Genomic DNA, 12,077 nt, shown 5'->3' with positions numbered 1-12,077 from the left:
AGGAAATACAATTAATACAGTAACTGATCTTGACTTGAATTTACATGTGCCCTTGTGGATGTCAAACATCTCATGCAAAATCCACCCCCATTCAATTTCTGTACAAGTTTCACTTACACATCTTAGGACCCAAAGCCTTATATATTTTACAAACCCCTATAAAAGTCAAATATAGATGAAAGTTGGCATCCCAACACCACGGCATAATCAAATGTTAAGTGCAATATCTAGGAACAGAGTGGCATAAAATCTACAAAATCCATGATTAAATGCAATAATGTGCAAGTATTTTAGAGTTTGGAAGATTTAAACCCCCCCCTTTTTATATATAAAAAAGGATATAAAAATGTCCTAATTTTCCAAAGCAGCAAACAACTTGCCGATCTTTAAAACTGCTGTATCAGGTGAAAATCTTTCAGGGAGGGGGGATAACCTTTGCAATGCTAGCACAACACCCCAAAACATGATGCTATATAAGTGACTTTACAGTTGAGGTGCAAGCAGATATGACTGCACAAGTGTTTTATGATCAGAGCGATAACATATTTACAAGCAAAATGGGAGAGACACTATCATATTTAACAAGAAGATTCTTAAGATTTAACTGCTCTGATTTCTGTTTAGGCGACTCTCCACGCACCATGATTAAATTCCAGCATGGTACTCTATTTTACGAAGTACACGCTGTACCAGCTTAAAAGTCCTACCCTTTATAGATGCAATGTATAAAGTTACATTTAGGATTGCACCATGGTGAGGTTTTCATTTGTTAAAAAGGTACTTTACCAGCAATCAGTAATAAAATCAAAGTGGTGTGCCATCAAAACACATCTATTTAGATTTAGATTATGTAGCAGAAACACGATGACAAACGTTACATCTTTAGAGTATAATCCTGCCAGTTTTTTTTACTATTATTATTATTAAACAATCATAGGAAATGAAATGATTGATGAGTGATTGCTATTACCGGAATACATCTTATTAACTGAGATGCGCCTAGCTTACCCTAAGTAAAGGTAAAGGGACTGCCGACCGTTAGGTCCAGTTGCGGATGACTCTGGGGTTGCGGCACTCATCTCACTTTACTGGCCAAGGGAGCCGGCGTACAGCTTCCAGGTCATGTGGCCAGCATGACTAAGCCACTTCTGGCAAACCAGAGCAGCGCACGGAAACGCCGTTTACCTTCCCGCTGGAGAAGTGCCTATTTATCTACTTGCACTGGTATGCTTTCGAACTGCTAGGTTGGCAGGAGCAGGGACCAAGCAACAGGAGCTCACCCTGTTGCGGGGATTCGAACCGCCGACCTTCTGATCAGCAAGCCCTAGGCTCTGTGGTTTAACCCACAGCACCACCTGCGTCCCTAAAAGCTAGTTGAGGGGGCACCCAGATTTTAAAATATGGTAAATACGGTTTTACTCCTGTGCTTAAGCTGCACCGACTGAGGGGCTATGGGATATGGCAGAAGGCCCTCACGCCAGTGCCCTCTCTGCCAATGAAATCATAAGATACAATGCTACCACTACATGAGATATACAAGCACAAACTTATGGCAGTTAAACTGGCACAGCTCCACCAGCATGACAGCCATGCCAGATTGGAGACATCTTTATGATTATGATTATTAAAATTTGCAAACTGCCTTAGACCTGCAGGTGTAAGGGTAGTTCACAAGATAGAATCGCAATGCAGTGGTACCTCAGGTTACAGACGCTTCAGGTTACAGACTCCGCTAACCCAAAAATAGTACCTCAGGTTAAGAACTTTGCTTCAGGATGAGAATAGAAATCATGCTCCGGTGGCACGGTGGCAGTGGGAGGCCCCTATAGCTAGGAGAGCCAGTGTGGTGCAGTGGTTAAGAGCGGTGGACTCATAATCTGGTGAACCAGCTTCAATTCCCCGCTCCTCCACATGCAGCTGCTGGGTGACCTTGGGCCAGTCACACTTCTCTGAAGTCTCTCAGCCCCACTCACCTCACAGAGTGTTTGTTGTGGGGGAGGAAGGGAAAGGAGAGTGTTAGCCGCTTTGAGACTCCTTCGGGTAGTGATAAAGCAGGATATCAAATCCAAACTCTTCTTCTTCTTCTCTTCTAAAGTGGTACCTCGGGTTAAGAACAGTTTCAGGTTAAGAACTGTCCTCCAGAACAAATTAAGTTCTTAACCCGAGGTACCACTGTATAAAAACACAAAAGACATAATGAAAATAATAAAAAAAGAAGAACCTAATTTCCCCTCCTCCCCACCACATTTTAAAAGGGCATTGGATGTCAATCAGCCAAAGGCCTGGTGAAAGAGGAACGTTTCTGCCTGGTGCCTAACAGTGTATAATGAAAGTGCCAGGCCGACTTCCCTGGGGAGAGCATTTCACAGACGGGGAGCCACTGCAGAAAAGGCCCCGTTCTTGTGTTGCCACCCTCCAGACCTTACGTGAAGAAGGGTCTCAGAAGATGATGTCAGAGTTCGGATAGGTTCAGTCAGATGGGCGGCATACAAATGTTGTTGTTGTTACTACTACTACTGATACTACTATTATTACCATTATTATATGGGGAGAGAACCCTTCAAATACCATATTGGCCCGAATATAAGCCACACCTGTAAATAAGCCCGCACCTTTAAAATTCAAGTGGTGAGGGAGGAAAAAAGTCAATACCCGGATATAAGCCACTCCTTATATCAGGCACTCACACCCGTAAATGGCAAATGTAGAAGAAAATCCTACGGGTCCTATAGAGGACCCGCAATTGAAAGCGATGAATGACATTAGAATTAACTGCACAACAGCATCAAGCTCACAAATTGGCAACAAAACATTATTTTGTTCCGTTTTACCGTATGTATGTTTCAGCAGCGATGTCGTAAAAGCCAATTTTGGTAAGGTCGCGAATTTAAGCTGCACTTTTCACTTTTCACGGTTGGAATTTGGGGGTAAAAAGTGCGGCTTATATTCAAGGCCAATACTGTATTGAAAATGGCCTGGGTTCATTTAACCCAGTGCAAGTGGAAGCCAGTCCAAGGGCTCCCACTAGGGCAACATAGCTTCCTGCCCCCAATCTTCTCCCCCCGAAACACCCACCCAGCCCGCGATGGGAGGAGAGCGAAGGGACTGTTTTCTCTGGCCAGCTGAAACGCTCCTGCAGACGGAATGGTCCAAAGAGAGCGATACTGAATTCCTCCCCATAAATCCTGTTAACAGCCCTACCTTGTCCGAGATGAGACGGCTTTTGAGAAGTCACGTGACCGCTTCGATCCAACAGGTACTGGGTGCTGAAATCATCAGAAGCGGTCTTGGTTGTAATCAGGACCTAGAAGCGGAAGGTGCTGGCGTCAAACGGAAGCTTCCAAAATCATTTGGTAGAGGCTGCTCTCCTGCTCGCCAACCCCTGCTGCCATCTTTCCACATATTAATCGCCTGGAGCTTCCCCTTGGCTACCCCATACGACAACTCAGCTCACTTGTCCCCTGCCAATCCCAAAGCGATTTCTCTCTTCCATTTTGCAGCCCCACTGTGCACCTGTTTTCACCTTCACGCCAATACCTATGTGCTCCCCCTCTTTCTGTGCAACCCTCCTTGCACCCAAACCACTTTTATGGGTAGCTTCCTGTATCCTCCACTTCCTTCTCCCCCCACACATTGCAGCTGCTACACACCCTTCTCCCTTCTGCGTAGCTGTGAGGTCGCCCCCTACCTCCTCTTCTGCAGACCCTTTTATCTTCGAACCCAAACCCATGCCTCCTACTCCCTCTCCATTTTCACCTTTACTCCTTTTTCCACTACCCTCCTCCTCAGTTTTCCTCAACTCTCCCTTACACGTTGATCACCCCCTATTTCCGTGTCTTATCTAGGGCTGGGCGAGACCTGGTTTTCAACCTCGCAATATGTCGCCAACCAAACGTCGCAATATACCGATACATCACCATGTCTGAGGTAAGGACAGAGCATTGGCTGGGCTTGTGGTTTTTCCCACATCGTGATTTTTGCTGGCGCCTGCTCTTGTGTGAGGCAGGAGGGAAGAGCTGAGCCGTTACGAGTTAATGGGGGAATTGAGAGAAGCCTTTTCTCACATTGTGTGTGTGTGTGTTATGCAAAAATCACGATTCACGATATACTGCCAGGTCAAAAATTACAAAACTGGCATCACAATATGGACTTCAAACCAGTTTTGGACAATACACTGATATATCACCCCAGTCCCAGTCATATTCTCTGCTTTTGTGCAGCGCACATTTACATGCACACATTATCCTCTTTGCCCCTTTTCCGTCCTCCTCGCTCTCCCTTCCACACAAAACACCATACCCATTTCCTTGCCGCCACCTCCTCTCCTTAATTAGCATCCTTTATGCACACACCATGTACTAATCTGTGCTACTTTATCAGTAATAATAATAAAAAATAAAAAATAAAATTACTTATAGCCGATCCATCTGGCTGGGCCTCCCCAGCCACTCTGGGCAGCTCCCAAAAGAATATTAAAAACATGATAAAACATCAAACATTGAAAACTTCCCTAAACAGGGCTGCCTTCAGATGTCTTCTAAAAGTCAGATAGTTGTTTATTTCCTTGACACCTGGTGGGAGGGTGTTCCACAGGGCGGGCGCCACCACTGAGAAGGCCCTCTGCCTGGTTCCCTGTAACCTCACTTATCGCAGTGGAGGGAACCACCAGAAGGCCCTCAGAGCTGGACCTCAGTGTCCAGGATGAACGATGGGGGCGGAGACGCTCCTTCAGGTACACTGGGCCGAGGTGGTTTAAGACAAAGAGAATCTTAAGAGCAAGTCTGTCGTCTTGTTTTGCGCAAGGAGGTTAAGTTCCGTTGACGGATGCTGTATGTATATGGGTGTGTCCTTGTTAGCATCTTCTAAATTACTACACTGAATCCAGAAGTTTAGGTTTGAAGGCAACACATGGTACCCGGAGTGGAAAGTAGAAATGTGATAAGGTACTATGGAATATTTGAACCTAACAGAGCCTGAGATACCTGCACTCAGGCCAATCCAGAATAATTTACAAACAAATAAGCACCTGAAACTATGTTAGGCTTTTACCTCAGACATGCTACAAATTGAACCCAAAGCTTCACCACGGAAACCGTACGTTGCCAAGTTTTCAAGGTCCTCAGATGAGCTTATTTTTGAAGTGTAGTGTTTCACAGCCGCAACAGGAACATCCGCTGCCTTGATCCCATCACCGTTATCTCGGATTTCAATCTTATCAAAACCATAGTTTTCCTAGTTAAAAGAACACACACAAACACATCAGGTGTGTAACCAGACACTGTTTAACTCTTCTCAATACATATCATATCCATAATTGTCATAGAGCTCCAAAAATATACGTATTTTTATAGGCTACAGGGCCTGTAATCATGCACACAATTTATGGTGTACCACAAATTCTACAGAAATTAATTCTGATGAAATGTTAGCCCATATCCATAAGCATAAAGGTTAAAGGACCCCTGACCATTAGGTCCAGTCGTGACCGACTCTGGGGTTGCGGCGCTCATCTCGCTTTATTGGCTGAGGGAGCCAGCGTACAGCTTCCGGGTCATGTGGCCAGCATGACTAAGCCGCTTCTGGCGAACCAGAGCAGCGCACGGAAATGCCGTTTACCTTCCTGCCAGAGTGGTACCTATTTATCTACTTGCACTCTGACGTACTTTCGAACTGCTAGGTTGGCAGGAGCAGGGACCGAGAAATGGGAGCTCACCCTGTTGTGTGGATTTGAACCGCCAACCTTCTGATCAGCAAGTCCTAGGCTCTGTGGTTTAACCCACAGCGCCACCTGTGTCCCATATCCATAAGGATATTTTTTAAAAACAACAACAACAACAACAACAACACCCTTCTATTGGAACCAAAATGACAGAGTTTTCCAAACCCAAATACAACTGCAGAGGGACAATTTGGGGAGGGGGGGAGAATCACAATTAACCCTTTCCTCCCCAGATATGACCCACCCACCCCCCAAAAAAATCACCACTCTCCTGCTACAATTAGGCTTGGAAAAAGTCCTATACAGTTGTACCTCGGAAGTCGAACGGAATCCGTTCTGGAAGTCCGTTGGACTTCCAAAATGCTTGCAAACCAAGGCGCGGCTTCCGATTGGCTGCAGGAAACACACAGAGATGTGCAGAGATATGCAGAGGAGGATGTTCGGGTTTCAAAGAACATTCACAAACCAGAGAACTCACTTCCGGGTTTGCGGCATTCGGGAGCCAAAACGTTTTGAGTCGCAAGGCGTTCATCAACCAAGGTAAGACTGTATTGGTTCCAGTAGAAGGTCCCCCCCCCCCAAAAAAAAAGTCTAACTGTTGCAGTGTGTGTGTGTGTGTGTGTGTGTGGTCATAGTTCAGCTGCCTCCTCACCCGTACTCTTCAGGAAGATCAACCGCTTCCTCTCATTAAACTGGGGGGGGGGGGAGCAAAAACAGTTTTTCCAAGCCTTATGGCTTAGGTGAGTGCACATATTGTAGTGTGTTTGTGTGTACATGGCTGCAACATGTAGGCAGTAGACACAACGGCTTTTTCAGTTTGCAAATCAGCCCATGGGCCCAATAATCATACACAAACTATTAGTGCTTCTTAGACTGCTTTGCATCCCACTTCAGGGGTTTGGTTTTTTTGTTTTGTTTTTTGCAGAAGTGCGATCTATTAGATGTTTCAACAAAGCAAAAGACTGCAAGCAAAGTTCAGAAAATTATCAGCCGGCACTGTATCTGGAAAGACTTCTGCGTTCTCAAACAATCCCCTTTGGTTTCGATTTCTAGTCCTGAAGGCAAGTTAAACCAGATTATCCACATTGTCAAAAGGAGCAGCAACATACAAGAGAAATCTTGGAAAACCTGCTCTTTGTAGAGGTTCACGTGTATATACCTTGGGGGCCAAAATCTGTAATTCCTCAGGGCTCTTTTGTTGACGCTGGTATTCCCTTGCTAATCAATCCCACATGAAAGCCTACTGCCTACTTATGAAACACACACAGATATGCAGAGAATCTGGTGGCACACGGTTACCGCAATGTGCCTTGTAGATTTGCGCCTGGACTCTATGCTACCCTTTTCTGGGTACATGGGTCCCATGGCTTTCATCCTGATCCTAAACCCTGTTCGGTTCAAGGGGCATAATTTCAACACACAGCTATCCAAGATCTTCTTAAAGACCTTCAGCAATGAAGAGCCCATCACCCCATCCAGACAACTGGTTCATTTCCAAATTGCCATCAGGATGTTCCTCCCAGCTTGCAACTAAAATCCACCGTCCTGTAATGTAAGCCCATTGGATCTAGTCCAGACCAATGGCGTAGCAGACAGCAACTTGTTGCCTTGTTCTATATGACCCCCCCTTCCAGTATTTGAGGAGTGCAAACAACCTGAAAATAGTGTTTTGGAAGACAAAAGAAGCAATAAGAGATAAATCTATGCTTTATAGTTGAATATTCAACAAATCTACCGCCTCTGCATAGAGACTCCTCATATGTCCTTCAGAAAATAGAGCATTTGATCTTACTGGGTGCAGTATTTTAAGAGGAATTCTGTTGCTGCTGCTGCAAGGAATTTTTTTTTTTAATGAAAATAAAATATGTTTTAGGCAAAGCAGAGACCTCTATGTTTCAGAAAACATTTATTGCCAACCCCTTCCTAAAACCATTCACTCCCTCCGTTTTTAAATAGGCTACCAAAAGCTTTCTTCAAGTAAACAGCGTTCAAGTGAGCAAAGTCTGTAAAATGTAAATTGTGATCCTCAAACAAACAAATGATTAACGCCACAGAAGTCATAGAACCAGTCCACAACCTTGTTTCAATGATTTGGTATTATCTGGAACTTTGGATTTTTTTTAAAAAAAATGTAAATCATATTCTAACGCACTCAGTGGAACAATTATTATTTTTTGGTATGTACTGAATGTTAATAATTATCCCACATGAATAGTCATATGCAAAAATATGATTTCCCTTCAAAATGAAATCTTGAGTTCAATAGGGAGCTCTAAAATTATACACACACATTTTCAATCAAGAACTTACCAGCCAAAACCCAACATCTCCAGATCATAGACACAAACAAAGGAATCTGAATTTCAGCAAAGTTCAATTTCCTTACGCTTGGCAGGTTTAAGGAACTTCAGAATGATTTATATGGTGCCTGTGTGAATTCAAGCTATACATCCATATAAACCGCCAAAGATTATCAGATGTTGACAGAAATGTGTTTGTGAAATTTTAAAGCACAACTATATAAAAGAATGCACTATTCAAACCTTCATGCAATAAAAAATGAGTATTATTGTATTCCCATCCGTGTTCCAGTTTTAGCTTAATATGACTTACCAATTTAACATCAACATTTGTTGCGTTAGCATCCAAAGAATTCTCTAATAGTTCTTTAACCACACTGACAACAGACGTTATCACCTGCGAACTCGAAACCAGCCGGATAGTTTCTGCTGCCAATTGCTTCATTTCCAGGCTTTCAGGATCAAATCTGAGTGGGGAAATATAAATAGCAGAATTTTATGAACGTGGGTTTTTTTTAAAAAAAACAAAAAAAAAACATTGCTCATTTCCAACACAGAAGTGACTGGAGTAAAATATAAAATAAGACAGAAGCATGAAACAATGTTAAATTGCAGGTGTCGTTCAACTGAACTCAGTACCTGTTGCATACTGCATGTATAATCAGAGCCTACTTCAGTAAATATCAATTTGTTAGTGGAAAAAATGTAGGCCATCCCTTTCAAATATAGACAGCTGTGTTCTTGTAACGCTTGGTGTATCTTCAGGGACCAATTTCAGGTTTTGATGGAAGTGGGCCGATGGGGAGGGAAAGGTTAACAACCCAAAGACCCACTGCTGAATATTTTCAATATTGCATTGCAAAAAAAAAATATAAAAGACGTCTCTTTTGTCGTTGATAGACTAGTTCAAACATAGCTTAGCATTGTAAGAATGTGACTGTGACCCAGATTGCAGGACATGCTAAGCCAACCATGGGTTAACATGAACGTGTGAGACCCCAGAGACAACTGTACAGTGGTGCCTCGCAAGACGAAAAGAATCCATTCCGCGAGTCTCTTCGTCTTGCGGTTTTTTCGTCTTGCGAAGCAAGCCCATTAGTGGCTTAGCGGATTAGCGCTATTAGCGGCTTAGCAGCTTAGCGGATCAGCTGATAAGCGGCTTAGCGGATCAGCTGTTAAGCGGCTTAGCGGATCAACTGATAAGCGGCTTAGCGGATCAGCTGTTAAGCGGCTTAGCGGATCAGCTGATAAGCGGCTTAGCGGCTTGGGGAAAGGGGGGGGGGAGGAAAAAAACCCCGCAGGAACTCGCAAGACATTTTCGTCTTCTGAAGCAAGCCCATAGGAAATTCGTTTTGCGAAGCACCTCCAAAACGGAAAACCCTTTCATCTAGCGGGTTTTCCGTCTTGCGAGGCATTCGTCTTGCGGGGCACCACTGTATTCAGTTGTAACTGGAGACACTGAGATTATGTACGGGTGTTTTTTAATGTGTAGATATATTTTCAAGAGCAGAATCACAATATAAATTTATTATTTATAGACTGTGATCTACAAAACACTGATTTCGGTATATTCAAACACAGAACCCCCCACAAAACATCCCACTGATGTCCAAGGCAGTCAATCCAAAGTAGCAAACAAAGCTCATCCGTTGAGGTGAGTGATTTAGACTGAACATGGAAGGAATGTCCCTGAAAGAATACACACTATATTCTCGTTTTGTATGAGTAGTGTGATCTTGGTTGGGTTGCTAAAAAAGAAACATGTTCCATTTCTTTTCACAGTGAGGCTATCAAGCCTTCCTGCTATACAGAAGTGGTCCAATGTTGGGCAAAGTTGGAGGGGGCTGTCTGCTGAGAGCCATTATTTGGACACTATGGAAGGACAGTATTAGAAGCAACACATTTCTGAAGAACATCTCCTGGGAACCATCAGTGGGGACAGCAAGGCACTGTTGCTCTCAGCTCCTGCTTGCATTGGAATCTGGTTGGCTACTGGACTCGATGGGCCTCTGGCCTGATCCAGCGATGCTCTTACAATGTGTGGCCCTTGTGTCTGACTGGGTGATGTGTGCCCAATGTCCTGTGGGGTAACCTTACAGCACACCCTTGTATAGGTAAAGGTAAAGGGACCCCTGACCATTAGGTCCAGTCGTGACCAACTCTGGGGTTGCAGCGCTCATCTCGCTTTACTGGCCGAGGGAGCCGGCGTACAGCTTCCGGGTCATGTGGCCAGCATGACTAAGCCACTTCTGGCGAACCAGAGCAGCGCACGGAAATGCCGTTTACCTTCCCGCCGGAGCGGTGCCTATTTATCTACTTGCACTTTGATGTGCTATCGAACTGCTCAGTTGGCAGGAGAAGGGACTGAGCAACGGGAGCTCACCCCGTCGCGGGGATTTGAACCGCCAACCTTTTGTTCGGCAAGTCCTAGGCTCTGTGGTTTAACCCACAGCGCCACCCGCGTCCCACACACCCTTTGTATAGCAGGTCCCTAAACCTGGCTCTATGAAGAGGACAGCGACTACTCCATCGCTTCCATGCACTTTATTATACGCCATGCCCTCTCACTGTGTGTTTGTTAAATGCAAAAACTGGACCAGCCAATGACTGAATGAAACCACACTGATTCAAAGGCGTTGCCCACGCTCCTGGTACTGGCCTGGAACAGTACAGTGGTACCTCAGGTTACATACGCTGCAGGTTACAGACTACGCTAACCCAGAAATAGTGCTTCAGGTTAAGAACCTGAATGAGAACAGAAATCGTGCTCTGGCGGCGCGGTGGCAGTGGGAGGCCCCATTAGCTAAAGTGGTGCTTCAGGTTAAGAACAGTTTCAGGTTAAGTACGGACCTCCGGAACGAATTAAGTACTTAACCTGAGGTACCACTGTACTGGCTAACCTTTGCCTCCCTCCCCAGAGGCTGTGTGCTGGTCCCAGGGGGGATGAGGTACTATTACCGTAGGCCAAGATCAACAGGGAGCCGGGCGGGGTAGCAGGAACGATGGTAGAGCAGAAGCAGGAAGCCAGGCGAGGAACCGGAACACTGGTAGGGTAGAAGCAGGAGTCCAGGCGGGGAACAGGGACACTGGTAAGGCAGAAGCAGGAGTCCAGGCGGGGAACAGGAACACTGGTAAGGCAGACGCAGGAAGCCGGGCGAGGAACAGGCACACTGGGAGTGCCGAACAAGGACTGGGTAAAGCAGATACTTCACAACGACGTTGCTCCCGCAACCTGGGACCGGGCTGCCTGACCTTTATCTTCTTCTAAGGCCGGGGGCGGTCCCGGCCCCCAGAAGCCCCGCCTCTCTTGGCCTTAAGGCGAGCACTCCTCCTGGGAGACACCAGTTCCCTTCGCCTCTCTGCCCTAAGCCTCTGCAGATCAGGAGAGGCCGAAGGGTTACTGGGCCCCGGGGGAGGCTCACCTGTAGCCACTGAGTCTTCCAGCACCTCTGGGGCCTGAATGATTTCACCTGGTGCCTGCTCTTGAGTTTCCTCAGCAACTAAGCCTTGCCCCAGTTCAGCCGGCCCTGGAGGCGGGGACTCCTGCGCCGGCTGGGATTCCTCCGGATCACTCTCAGACTCGGAATCCCAGGCCATCACAGGCTGCTTTTCTGGCTTTCTTTACCCAATTAGCTTAGTTGGCGTTTTGCGACAGGGAATTTTATTAGCGCGAGCAGTTTTTGACCTCTTGGCGCAGTACTGCGCCTAAGGTTTCAGATTAAAATCGTAGAGTGGAAGCAAAAGAGGACCTTTTTCTGCCTCCCCACTTCCAACCACTCTCTGAAGAATACACCTTATTTTTCGCTCTATAAGGTGCACTTTTTCCCTCCTAAAAAGTAAAGGGAAATGTGTGTGTATCTTATGGAGCAAATGCAGGCTGCGCAGCTATCCCAGAAGCCAGAACAGCAAGAGGGATCGTTGCTTTTGCTGCGCAGCGATCCCTCTTTCTGTTCTGGCTTCTGGGATTCAGAATATTTTTTTTCTTGTTTTCCTCCTCCAAAAACTAGGTGCGTCTTATGGTCTGGTGCGTCTTATAGAGCGAAAAATACAGTAGAAGA

The 12,077-nt window shown here is 45.5% G+C and overlaps 1 protein-coding gene across 1 annotated transcript in view; it reads right to left on the bottom strand.

Moving 5' to 3' along the window:
- The window catches only part of PMS1 (PMS1 homolog 1, mismatch repair system component), a 55,245-nt gene that overhangs the window by 41,436 nt on the left and 1,732 nt on the right, over nt 1-12,077 (bottom strand). The window contains exons 2-4 of the mRNA XM_081871166.1: nt 8,333-8,486; nt 5,050-5,232; nt 3,202-3,304 (exon numbers count right to left, since the gene is read on the bottom strand). Of these exons, the coding sequence (XP_081727292.1) occupies nt 3,202-3,304; nt 5,050-5,232; nt 8,333-8,464 (418 nt within the window). The 5' untranslated portion in view covers nt 8,465-8,486. The remainder of the gene's footprint in view (nt 1-3,201; nt 3,305-5,049; nt 5,233-8,332; nt 8,487-12,077) is intronic.

The sequence above is a fragment of the Podarcis erhardii genome, assembly GCF_964252035.2.
Source record: "Podarcis erhardii genome assembly, chromosome: 1".
Lineage (NCBI taxonomy): Eukaryota > Metazoa > Chordata > Lepidosauria > Squamata > Lacertidae > Podarcis > Podarcis erhardii.
Note: the sequence above shows the minus strand (reverse complement) of the source record. Positions and strands in the feature narration are given on the sequence as shown.